Source organism: Mus pahari, chromosome X (genome assembly GCF_900095145.1).
Source record: "Mus pahari chromosome X, PAHARI_EIJ_v1.1, whole genome shotgun sequence".
Taxonomy (NCBI): domain Eukaryota; kingdom Metazoa; phylum Chordata; class Mammalia; order Rodentia; family Muridae; genus Mus; species Mus pahari.
The window spans coordinates 131,514,540-131,526,547 of NC_034613.1; the positions used below are offsets into that span (position 1 = coordinate 131,514,540).

Sequence of the window (12,008 nt, forward strand, 5' to 3'; positions counted from 1 at the left end):
TCTTTCTTTCTTTCTTTCTTTCTTTCTTTCTTTCTGTTTATTTTTTTGGTTTTTTGGAGACAGGGTTTCTCTGTGCAGCCCTGGCTGTCCTGGAACTCATTCTGTAGATGAGGTTGGCCTCCAACTCAGAAATCCACCTGCCTCTGCCTAACCAAGTGCTGGGATTAAAGGCGTGTGCCACCACTGCCCGGCGGATATTTTCTTTATTTACATTTCAAATGTTATCCCCTTTCCTGGTTTCCCCCAAGCCCCTATCCCATTCCCCCTCCCCTGCTTCTATGAAGGTGTTCTCCCACCCACTCACCCACTCCTGCCTCCCCACCCTCAAATTCCCCTACACTGGGGCATCCAGCCTTCATAGGACCAAGGGCCTTTCCTCCCATTGATGCCCAACAAGGCCATCCTCTGCTACATATGCAGCTGGAGTCATGGATCCCTCCATGTGTACTCCTTGGTTGGTGGTTTAGTCCCTGGGAGCTCTTGGGGGGTCTGCTTGGTTGATATTGTTGTTCTTCCCATGAGGTTGCAAATCCCTTCAGTTCCTTCAGTCCTTTCTCTAACTCCTCCATTGGGGACCCCACTGGGGACTCCGTGCTCAGTTTAATGGTTGGCTTCGAGCATCTGCCTCTGTATTTGTCAGGCTCTGTCAGAACCTCTCAGGAGACAGCTATATCAGGCTAAAGGAGGAACATTTTGAGAAAAGATGTGTAGAATTGGCTAGAGAACTTCTATCTTCTTTTTCTTTCTTGCTATTCACATATGCAGAAGAAGGTTCATTCTTGGGACAAATCTGGCCAAGAAAACATAGAGATAAATCCATGACCAGAGGATTGATGCCTAGAGGTTAAGGTATTGTGTGGTTGTACTGGGGAGCTGTAGAGGAAACAGAGAAGCTCTTCTGGCTGGACCTACAAGACAGATAAACTATGTGTTTAGGGACTTTCTCTTTTTCTGGCTGTGCTGGAGTAGTAGTCAGGGTCTCATCTATACTGAGCTATGGCTGTAACTCCACCCACACGCCAGCCTTTATGCGTCTGATGTTGCCCCCGTAATTCATGAAAAATAGGGACCTACAAATTGAGACTGCTGTCAGAATGCCACCTGGGGCAGGAGTAAAAAGTTGCATCTAGAATTATTTATGTGTGTCTGAATTCCCATCCTGATGGCACAAAATGGCTGAGCCATTTTTGACACTATAATAAAATTCTACAATAACAATAAACCCCATTACATCTGGTTCCGTCACCCTACTTCCTTCTACCACTTCAAACAGCATTAATCAAACCCTTCTTGTTTCTATTCCTTCCAGCCAGTGTTGCTTAGGACTGTTGCTTACAGGCTGAAAGCTTTTAGAGTCTTTAAAACAATGAACAAAAGTCCAACAGGAAAAGAAACAGGGCCACTGTTCATAATGGCTGCTGTCTTTAGGATCTCTTCTTTACTGATCTTTTTTTCTTTATTGTAGTGCTTCGAATGGAAGCAATGCCATGCTACCGATGCCAACTTTTTGCTACACAATAGAACCACACCCCCAAGTCCTATTTCAATTCCTTTCAAAGAAAAAGAAGAGGTTTTGGCAGATTAAGGAAGACCTGGGACCCCCTCTATAGTCCTAAGGAGGGAAAGAGAGAATCCACTGTGGTATATAATTCAAATACCATTTTATTTATCCTTTAAAGGGTTTAGTGCATTTTGGAAGCTATAAACACTTCCCATTCTCTCTCTCTCTCTCTCTCTCTCTCTCTCTCTCTCTCTCTCTCTCTCTCTCACACACACACACACACACACACACACATGCAACTGGGGCTCATGCTCATGCTTCAAGCTCATGCTGACTTTGAACTCCTGATCATTCTGTGTCCATTTTCCGGTGCTGAGATTATGAGAGTATAGTACCATGTTCAGTTTACATGGTGATGGAGTTGAATCTATGACTTTCTGCCTGCTAGACAAGCACTTTACCAACTAAGCTACACTTTCAGCCCTCTCCATTCCTGCCAGCCACAAATTTTTCTATGTGTATGAATGTTTTACACATCTCCTATTCAGTATTTGTCCTTTTCTGTCTGACTTTATAGCCTAAATTTTTGAAGGTTCATCCAGTAGCACATATCAGCATACAGTTATTTTCTGGCTGAGTAACATTTCATAGTATGGAAATACTCATTTTCTGATTTTTTTTTTCTTAGCAAGGACTGTTGACTGTAAAGAACTCCATCAGGCCCTGTATTAGGAGTTGTATCATGGGTTTACAGCAAGGACCATAAACCTGCCCTCATACTTTATTGGACAAATTCGAAACAGTTAAAATTATTATTCTACTCTATTAATCTATTCTATTAATCATTGAAAATGTTAATTTTTTGGTTTTGTTTTTGTTTTTTTCGAGATAGGGTTTCTCTGTGCATAGCCGTGGCTGTCCTGGAATTTGCTCTGTAGTCCAGACTAGCCTCATGCTCACAGAATTTGAACTTCCCTCCCCCTTCTCCCAATCACAGGGATTAAAGCTGTGCACCACCCTTCAAAAGTATTGATTTGAGAAAAAAAAGTGGAGGAAAAGGAAAGCAAATGAGAGCCTATCTAAAAGAAAAAATATTTTCTGTAAAAATAGCAGGCATAAGGATGGAGGTATAGCTCAGTAAGAGCACTTGACTTGTATGTACAAGGCCCTGGGTTCTGCCCCCAGTACTATAAATATACAAAAGAAAACAACAGCCCCTGTCCAATTAATTAATTAACTAAAAGAAAAAGGGGAAAGGCAGCTGTCAGTTTAGCATTCACAGGGATGTGTTGTTTGCTTATCTTCTGGGTCAGTTTTTTTTTTTTTTTTTTTTTGGAAGCATTCTTCAAGCACAGAGTATTTCCTGCAAAAGTCTGAGAAGTGGGGGTTCAGTGAAGGTCTTAAGTTTACACTTCCTTACCCTGAACATAGCTAAATTAAAATGACTCCTAAGAAAAAGTCACCACCATTTTGTATGGTGGTGCATGAATTTGCATATATGGAATTGCAAAGAATAAAGAGAGCTGTTACACAGAAATTAAATCATTTATAAGTGTTTTGCTTCTTAGAGTAATATAGTGCATTTAAAAAGATTTCTATATCTCTTTTGGTTAGTATTGTCCTGTATGGTCTAGTAATGTTTTAGTTATTTCTTTGTGCAGCAACAAAAATTCTGAAAAAAACTTCTTCTTTTTTTGTTTTTTGTTTGTTTGTTTGTTTGTTTTTTGGAGACAGGGTTTCTCTGTGTAGCCCTGGCTGTCCTGGAACTCACTTTGTAGTTCCAGGCTGGCCTCGAACTCAGAAATCCGCCTGCCTCTGCCTCCTGAGTACTGGGATTAAAGGCGTGCACCACCATGCCCGGCAGGAAAATTTCTTTTTAAGAGGAGAAGTTTAAAAAACAAAACAAAACAAAAAGCCAGGCATGGTGGCGCACGCCTTTAATCCCAGCACTCAGGAGGCAGAGGCAAGTGGATTTCTGAGTTGCTATACAGAGAAACCCTGTCTCGAAAACCAAAACCAAAAACAAAACAAAAAATGAGGAGAAATTTAACATGGTTCAGTTTTAGAGGTTTTTGGAAAAGGGTGCACATCCATTCAATGAAATATCATTACATCATAAAAAGAACTATGCTCACCATTGCTCGGTCCTCTTGCTCCAGGCTTGTGATGATGAAGAACTTCATTGATAGAGGTTGGCTGTTTGATATTATGAGGTCATGGTCATGGTCACCTGATATTAACAGACTTTGCATGAATAGGGAACTAGTCAATACCCTAGTAACCATGCTGAACTGTCTCCAGAGTCTTCCTCTCTCAACACCTTCTCTTTCTGGAGACTTATAAGAAAAAAAAAGCATCAAGACCACCCAGGCTTTCTAGAGTCCAAAACCCAACCCCTTATCTGACTTAAGACAAATGGAACTACCTGAGTGGATTTATTTCTGCAATTTTGCCTTTGAGAGAATCCTTATGCATCACTGTTTTCCATGGAGATGGGTGTAGGGAGTGAAAGACACTTTAAAAAGCCATGGGACTCTGAGTTTGTCCTTAAGTGTGAGGTCATGGGGGAGTATCCTCAGCAAAGACCTTGATCACAAGCCACCTTATGATACTCAGCTGGGTCTTTTTTGAACAAACCCACAAAAATCCCACATGAGTTCTCACGCACCCAAGATGAGTTCATAACTCAGCTGACCCTGTGAGAATCAAATCTTTTCCAAGTGCCTTTAGCCAGCCCCTCCTACAGAAGTGCTATTCTGGAAGCTCTTAAAAGCCTTTCCAGCTGGTCCCTGGCCACTCTAGCCAAATGGTTGTCCTCTATTACCCATGATAGCACCCACACTCAAAATCCGGGCCTGACCAAACATCATTCCTTTGTTCCTTTCTCTAGATTCCCTGAGGGAATCACATTTGCTTTGTGTTCATCATATCTGTATCTTCTTAGATGCATCTGTCCCTAGGGAAGGTCTGGCTGCTTGTTCCCTAACAGACTACAGTGGGTGACCCAAGTGCATTAGAGTAATCCTGCAGTATTGTGTTTGCCTCTGTTCAAACTGCTATTCTTCCTGCCCTCCTTAGGTCATCAGTGTTAAAGCTGCTCCAGCTTCCAAGGGCTCATCTCACTGCTGTTGAGGCATTGACTCAATTATGTCCACTCAATATGTTTACTGAGTGCTTCATTCTAGAGGAAGAAAGAAAACAAATACAGAAAGTCCACAGTGATCATGCAATATAATATCCAAGTAGTGAGACATACTATGGACCAGAACCCTTTAGGGTGCAGGTTATTTAATTCAGATGAAAAAAGCTTGTTTAACATGCAAGTGGCTCTGACTTCAATACCTAATTTGTTAAGAATAGGAGCCATCAATCAGGGAGAGAGTTAGGTAGCAAACTGGTATTTTGTTCAATAGGGTAACCCAGAAGTTTCTCTATGGATGAGATAACATCCTGAATTGAGACCAAAATTAAACACAAGAGAGAGTCATGAGAAAATTGAAAGATGCATTACAGGCAGAAAAAGAGCTGTGGAATGGCCTTTGGCAGGACCAGGAGGGGAGGGGTAGATAGATTAGACTACCTGAGGAATGACAGGAGTGATAGGTGAGGCTGCAGGAATAAGCAAGGTCCATTGGTGAAGCTCAGAGATTGTTTGCCTGTGCATACTGGGAAAGGCCCCCTTATTTCATGACTTCCATCTTTGAATTTTCCATACCCAGTTCCTACCCTGGCTTAGAGCCAGTTCTCCTGGGTATTTTGGGAGCAAAAGAATAAGTCTGCTATTTGTTCCAAAGGATTTTGCTACCCGGAAGGAAGGAGTGCTAGTCAAGTGATTAAGTAGACCTGCAGGGTGACCCTTGATGAGAATGTTTTATATTGCCTTTCTTATTGAACTTACTTTCCCACCCATTTTACTGTGCTGTGACTGTTGCCTGCAAGTCATGTCGCATTCTAAAACAAAGGGGAAATTGATTAGTAAGAAAATAGAGCAGGACCAGAGAACAATGATGGGATCCAAGAAAAACCAGGTGAAATGAGCCACATGAGGCTATTCAAAGTGTGTGACTGGTTTGTCTTTGAGTTTCCCAACTGGAAAATAAAGAGAGAATGTGTTAAGTTACAAAATTAATTATTCTGAAGAAAACCTAGCAATGGCTCTTAAACGCTCTGTCTCGATTGGTCTTTCTCTGTCTCTGTCTCTCTCTTTCTCTTTCTTTCTTTTCTTTTTCTTTTTTTTGGTTTTTCGAGACAGGGTTTCTCTGTGTAGCCCTGGCTGTCCTGGAAGTCACTCTGTAGACCAGGCTGGCCTCGAACTCAGAAATCCGCCTGCCTCTGCCTCCCGAGTGCTGGGATCAAAGGCGTGCGCCACCACGCCCGGCTCTCTTTCTCTTTCTCTTTCATGCTCTCACAGGTTCCAGACACGAATGCCAGAGAGAAAGGTCTCCTTCCTTTAGCTTCCTATGAAATGAGCACCAACTAACTCAGGGATTGTTTGGATGTGTGTGCTATGCCATATGAGAAGCATAATGTGTCCCCTAGTCACTGTATCTAGGAGTCCAGTTTATGATCAGAACAAGGAAACTTGCTTGGCAAAGCATTGCCAGGCATGTGCTGTTTTATGTCTTGATATGTGTTTAAATTATAGCCCCTTGAAAGATGGAGAGATAGTTTTGGGTGCTTCTTGGTGCGGAAGAATGGGGGTTGCAAGGTAAAAGAAAACGAGTGGCACTGTATATGAGGATAAGAGCAAGTTTTGCAGAGAACATAGATTGCTTCATTCTGGGCCTTTCTGGAGCTGAGTGCAGGTAGCCAGTCAGGAGGCCCCACTATCTATGTCACAACTTCCCATGGATGGACTCTGTCCTTCATTTGTACATCTCAGGCACATCCAAGGATCCAGGGCCACCATAATTAAGCTGTCACATTTCCTCTGGAACCATGTGTCAGACGCCTGAAATAATTCTATAGGGTTTATTTCATTTTTTTTCTCTGAATGAATGGATTAAATATAGTAAGGGATTGTCTTAGTGTTTTACTGCTGTGAACACACAGCATGACCAAGGCAACTTTTATAAGGACATAATTTAATTGGGGCTGGCTTACAGGTTCAGAGGTTCTGTCCATAATCATCAAAGCAGAAAAATGGCAGCATCCAGGCAGGCATGGTGCAGGAGGAGCTAAGAATTCTACATCTTCATCTGAAGGCTGCTAGAAGAATACTGGCTTCCAGGCAGATAGGATGAGGGTCTTATAGTCCACAACCACAGTGACACACATACTCCAACAGGGCCACACCTTCTGATAGTGCCACTCCCTGGGCCGAGCATATACAAACCATCACAGGGATGATGTAGAGGTTTTTCCTTTTCTCCTTATTATTTTTTTGCACATATACACAGGCAATATTGATGTTAATTATTTTTTGAGACAGAGTCTTTGTATGTAGTCCTGGCTTTCCTGTAATTTGCTATGTATACTAGGCTGGCCTCAAATTCACAGAAATTTGCCTGACTCCTGAAGGGATTAAAGTGTGTGCCACTAAACTTGGCCTTAGATGCTAATATTTGACTAAGATTCATTCATTTATTCTTTCTTTCTTTCAAGAAAAAGAAAGATAAAGTCTCATTTTGTTGTTGAGTACTAGCAGCATTTTCTGAAGTTAAAGTAAGGCCTTCTAGGGGCTGACAATGTTAGCACAGTACTTGGCTAGCTAGCATGAGGCTCTGAGTTCAGTTCTGAGCATCATATAAAATGAATATGATGATTCATATTTGTGATTCTACCACTTTGTAGGGGGAAGTAGGAGTATTGGAAGTTCAAGATCCTTCTTGAATGTATTTCAACTTTGAGACCAGCCTGTTCTACATGTGACCCTTTGATAACAAAACAAGGCCAAACCTTCTAGGACCTCAGCCCTAACACAGCCTGCTCTTTTCCTCTTCAGATTCAGATGCCAGTACTGTTGAAATCCATACTGCAACTGGGTCCCGCAACATAAAGGAAGTTGACTCCATTTCCCAAGCCCAGGGGGAACTCTGAAGGGATGGGATAGGGGTCAGATACCCCTATTTTTCAGGTTCTGTGTCTTGTTGTTTTGGATTGTGTTCTTGCCTTCCTTCCTATCACAGTGCTGCCACGATGTATGATCTTTCAAATTCCACTCTGATCACCATAGTGTAGTTCACTGAAGATGACCTTTATACTGGGAGAAACAACACATCAGAACTTGAAGATGGAAAATTCCCTCTAGAACATTCAGTGTCACCTCTTGACTCTTAATTACCCCTTGGACTTTTTCTAAGGCCAGCTGTAATGCTAAGTGCCAGATCCAAATCCTTGAGAAAATAGTTAAATAAAGTCATTGTGACTAACTCCATTTTGACATGGATTCTGTCCAAACAACCTATAGCCAGTGGTCTTCTGGAAGGTTTGGATGGTGCAGGAGGCAAGCAAGTCCAATAGGATGGACTGGGATTGGAGAGGCATGAAGCAAGTCTTTCTCTAGTCCCACTAGGGTGGGGGTACATCATATCTTTAATATAACTGTCCCTCCTACACTGTGTCAAATAGTGACATGGCCTAATAATTCCTTGGAGCTATGATTATTGCTGTGTTCTTACCTTTTCCTCAGTTAAGATGATACATGTAGCTGGGCACAGAGATGCATGCCTATCACATTACCTAGAGAAGTTGAGACAGAGGTATTGCCTTGAGTTCATAGACTGTCTGAGCTACCCAGCAAGTTTAAGGTCAGGCTGGGCTACTAAGACCTTATCTTTTTTTTAAAAAAGATTTATTTACTTATTTTATGTATATGAGTACACTGTAGCTGTACAATGGTTGTGAGCCTTCTCGTGGTTGTTAGGAATTGAATTTAGGACCTCTGCTTGCTACAGTCGGCCTGTTCTCTCCAGTCAACTCCATTCACTCAGTCCCTGCTTGCTCCGGTCCAAAGATTTATTTATTATTATAAATAAGTACACTGTAGCTGTCTTCAGACACACCAGAAGAGGGTGTCAGATCTCATTATGGGGTGGTTATGAGCCACCATGTGGTTGCCTGTATTTGAACTCAGGTCCTTTGGAAGAGCAGTCAGTGCTCTTACCCACTGAGCCATCTTGCCAGTTCCCCTAAGACCTCATCTTACAAAAACAAAACAAAACAAAAACAAAACCAGAAACAAAACAACAAAAAACAAGAGATAATATTTTCTAGTTCCATCCATTTGTCTGCAAAATTCATGATGCTTTTGTTTTTAATAGCTGAACAGTATTCCATTGTGTAAATGTACACATAATGTAAATATATTTTCTGTTTCCATTCTTCAGTTGAGTGACATCTGGGTTGTTTCCAGTTTCTGGCTATTATGAATAAAGGTGCTATGAACATAGTGGAGTGTCCTTGGGGGTATGGTAGAGCACCTTTTTGGTATATGCTTAGGAGTGGTATAGCTGGGTCCTCAGGTAATACTATGTCCAATTTTCTGAGGAACCGCCAGACTGATTTCTAGAGTGCTTGTACAAGCTTGCAATCCAACAGCAATGAAGGAGTGGTCTTCTTTCTCCACATCCTTGCTAGCATCTGCTGTCGCCTGAGGTTTTTTTTATCTTAGTCATTCTAACTGGTATGAGGTGGAATCTCAGTGTTGTTTTGATTTGCATTTCCCTGATGACTAAGGACGTTGAACATTTCTTGAAGTGCTTCTTGGCTATTCGAATTGAAGACCAGAAATAAACCTACTCACCTACAGATACTTAATTTTTGACAAAGAAACCAAAACCATACAATGGAACAGGGAGAGCATCTTTAACAAATGTTGCTGGTCTAACTGGATATCTGCATGTAGAAGAATGCAAGTAGATCTAGATTTATCACTCCCCACAAAACTCAAGTTCAAATGATCAAAGACTTCAACTTAAAACCAGGTATACTGAATCTAACAGAAGAGAAAGTGGAAAAGAGCCTTGAATGCATTGGCACAGGGGAAAATTTCCTGAACAGATCACCCATGGCTCAGGCTCTAAGATCAACAATTGATCATTGAAACCTCTTGAAACTGAAAAGTTTCTGTAAGACAAAGGACACTGCCAACAGGACAAATCAGTAGCCCTACAGATTGGGAAAATGTCTTCACTAACCCTATATCTGACTGAGGGCTAATAGTCAAAATATATAAAGAACTCAGAAAGTGCTGGGCGTGGTGGCACATACCTCTGATCCCAGCACTCAGGAGGCAGAGGCAGGCAGATTTCTGAGTTCGAGGCCAGCCTGGTCTACAAAGTGAGTTCCAGGACAGCCAGGGCTATACAGAGAAACCCTGTCTTAAAAAATAAAAAAGTCTTGCTTTATGATAGGGTCTCTGTAGCCCTGGCTGCCCTGGAATTTGACATGTAGACCAGGCTGGCTTTGAACTCACAGAAATCCTGCCTTCTGAATTATGCAATTAAAGGTGTGTGCCACCATGCTTAGCCCATAAATGGTTGTTTTTAAATGTTTCACACAATGCAGAACTCAACACCCACAGGCATGCCCTGTAAATAGATTTTTTAAAACAATATATTTAATCCTAACTCAGACTCCCAATGTAGAGGCAGTAAGAGAAAATTGCTTTACTTTGACTCTTTTTTTCCTCTTTGGCTAGATAAGAATCCAAGATTTGTAAAGATAGAACTTCACAGGAGCTAGGAGAAATTTATTTTATACTCTGAATATGATCTGTTGGTTCTCTTTTGAAACAAATGAGCTATAACGCACAAGGTAATTTTTCTCTTTAAGAGCATGAGTAGGGGCAGAGAGGAGCAGATAGGCGGGTCAGTGTTGCTTAAAATATTGACAAACTGCACCTGGTTGGCATAGATAGTAAGAATCTGAAGAAGCCAATAAATTATGGGTGAGACACTTTTTTTTGCATTCGACAAGCAAAAGAATGAAGAGAAAATGTGGAATGAAAAGTTTTTGAGAGAGGAAAAAACCAAACAAGTACAAAGCAGATCTTTACATGTGACAAAGTGCATGACAGAATATAAGGCCGTAGGATGTTGAGTAGGGTGAGAACTGAACCCTTGGCTCCTCTACAGCAGCATCCTGAATGTGCCAGGAAAGGCTGTGTGGTTACTTCAAACCCAAGGGGGGGGGGAAAATCCCAAGAAGGGCTGTTGTGTGATTACACAGCTTTCAAAGTTGAAGTTAATCACAAACTCAACCATTCCTAAGTATATTTTAGGAGCTGTAAACAATTTTTGACAATAGCATTACAATGAGCCACCCCTTGATCTCAAAGATGAAGCACCTGCTGTGTGGCACCAAGGCAAATGATGGTATGCAAATGCTGGCTGCTCCAGAAACAGTTGTGGACTGGGTTGCTTTGTACAGATGAGCTTAATGGGTGTATGCTGCATTCTCCTGCAGAGATTCTTGTGGCCAGTACAAAGTTCCTGTCCACGGCTATCTGGGAGGCCAAGGAAATGTGCGGTTTTCCTTAGGCTTCCTCTTGTGCACACTGAACCTTTTTGTTTTGGTCTTTCAGCCCTTGAATCCAACATATATAATTCTGATTTGGCTTAGATTCACCTAGGGGGTACAGCCAAACCTTCAGCTTGATTCTAGACACCCAGAGACTGATGAGTCATGTTCCAACAACCCATCACCATTCCATAGCAATGTGGAACTTGTCAAATGTAAGCCATACCCCAGTAATAGTTAACTTTGATAAATGATTGTGTATGAAGATAAATTTTTATTGGGGACAAAGATGTGGTTTATCTGGACCCCTCCAAAACTATATCCCCAAATTAATGCATTCTCAGGGGGCAGGAATTTGATATTCACTTATTAAGGAAAAATTGCTGTGATCAAAGTAACACTGGAGATGCCGCACAACTTACTCTGCTAAGTGTTTAGGTGCCAGAACCTACACACATCACTTGACACAATAACAAAGCACTAGACATCCTCTCTGAGTAACACCTTACTCAACCACAAACTGAAACCTACCTATTGCCAGCCGATCCACAGCCTCACAGATATGGCCTACTTCCTAGGTCTTTCTGTGATCTCAGGAAAGTCAAGAGAAGAGGTCCTATGTTCTAGTCTATTTTTCCACTCTTTATTTTAAAAAACAGGTCAGCAACAAGTTATGACATGATGTAGACAAAGGTCACCTGATTTAGTGATGGTGTACTGGATGATTTTGTACATCAACTTGACACAAACTGAAGTTATCACAGAGAAAGGAGCCTCTGTTGAGGAAATGACCCCATGAGATCCAGTTGTAAGGCATTTTCTCAATTATTGATCAAGGGTGGGAGGGCCCATTGTGGGTGGTGCCATTCCTGGGCTGGTAGTCTTGACTTCTATAAGATAGCAAGCCAAACAAGTCAGGGGAAGCAAGCCAGTAAGTAACATCCCTCCATGGCCTCTGCATCAGCTCCTGCTTCCTGACCTGCTTGAATTCCAGTCCTGACTTCCTTTGGTGATGAACAGTAATGTGGAGGTATAATCTGAATAA

The 12,008-nt window shown here is 41.7% G+C and overlaps 1 protein-coding gene across 1 annotated transcript in view; it reads left to right on the forward strand.

Moving 5' to 3' along the window:
• Positions 1–7,867, forward strand: part of Gpr143 (G protein-coupled receptor 143) — a 24,698-nt gene extending 16,831 nt beyond the window's left edge. Inside the window, exon 9 of the mRNA XM_021188531.1 lies at positions 7,446–7,867. Within this exon, the coding sequence (XP_021044190.1) occupies positions 7,446–7,540 (95 nt within the window). The 3' untranslated portion in view covers positions 7,541–7,867. The remainder of the gene's footprint in view (positions 1–7,445) is intronic.
• The last annotated feature ends 4,141 nt before the right edge of the window (positions 7,868–12,008 follow it).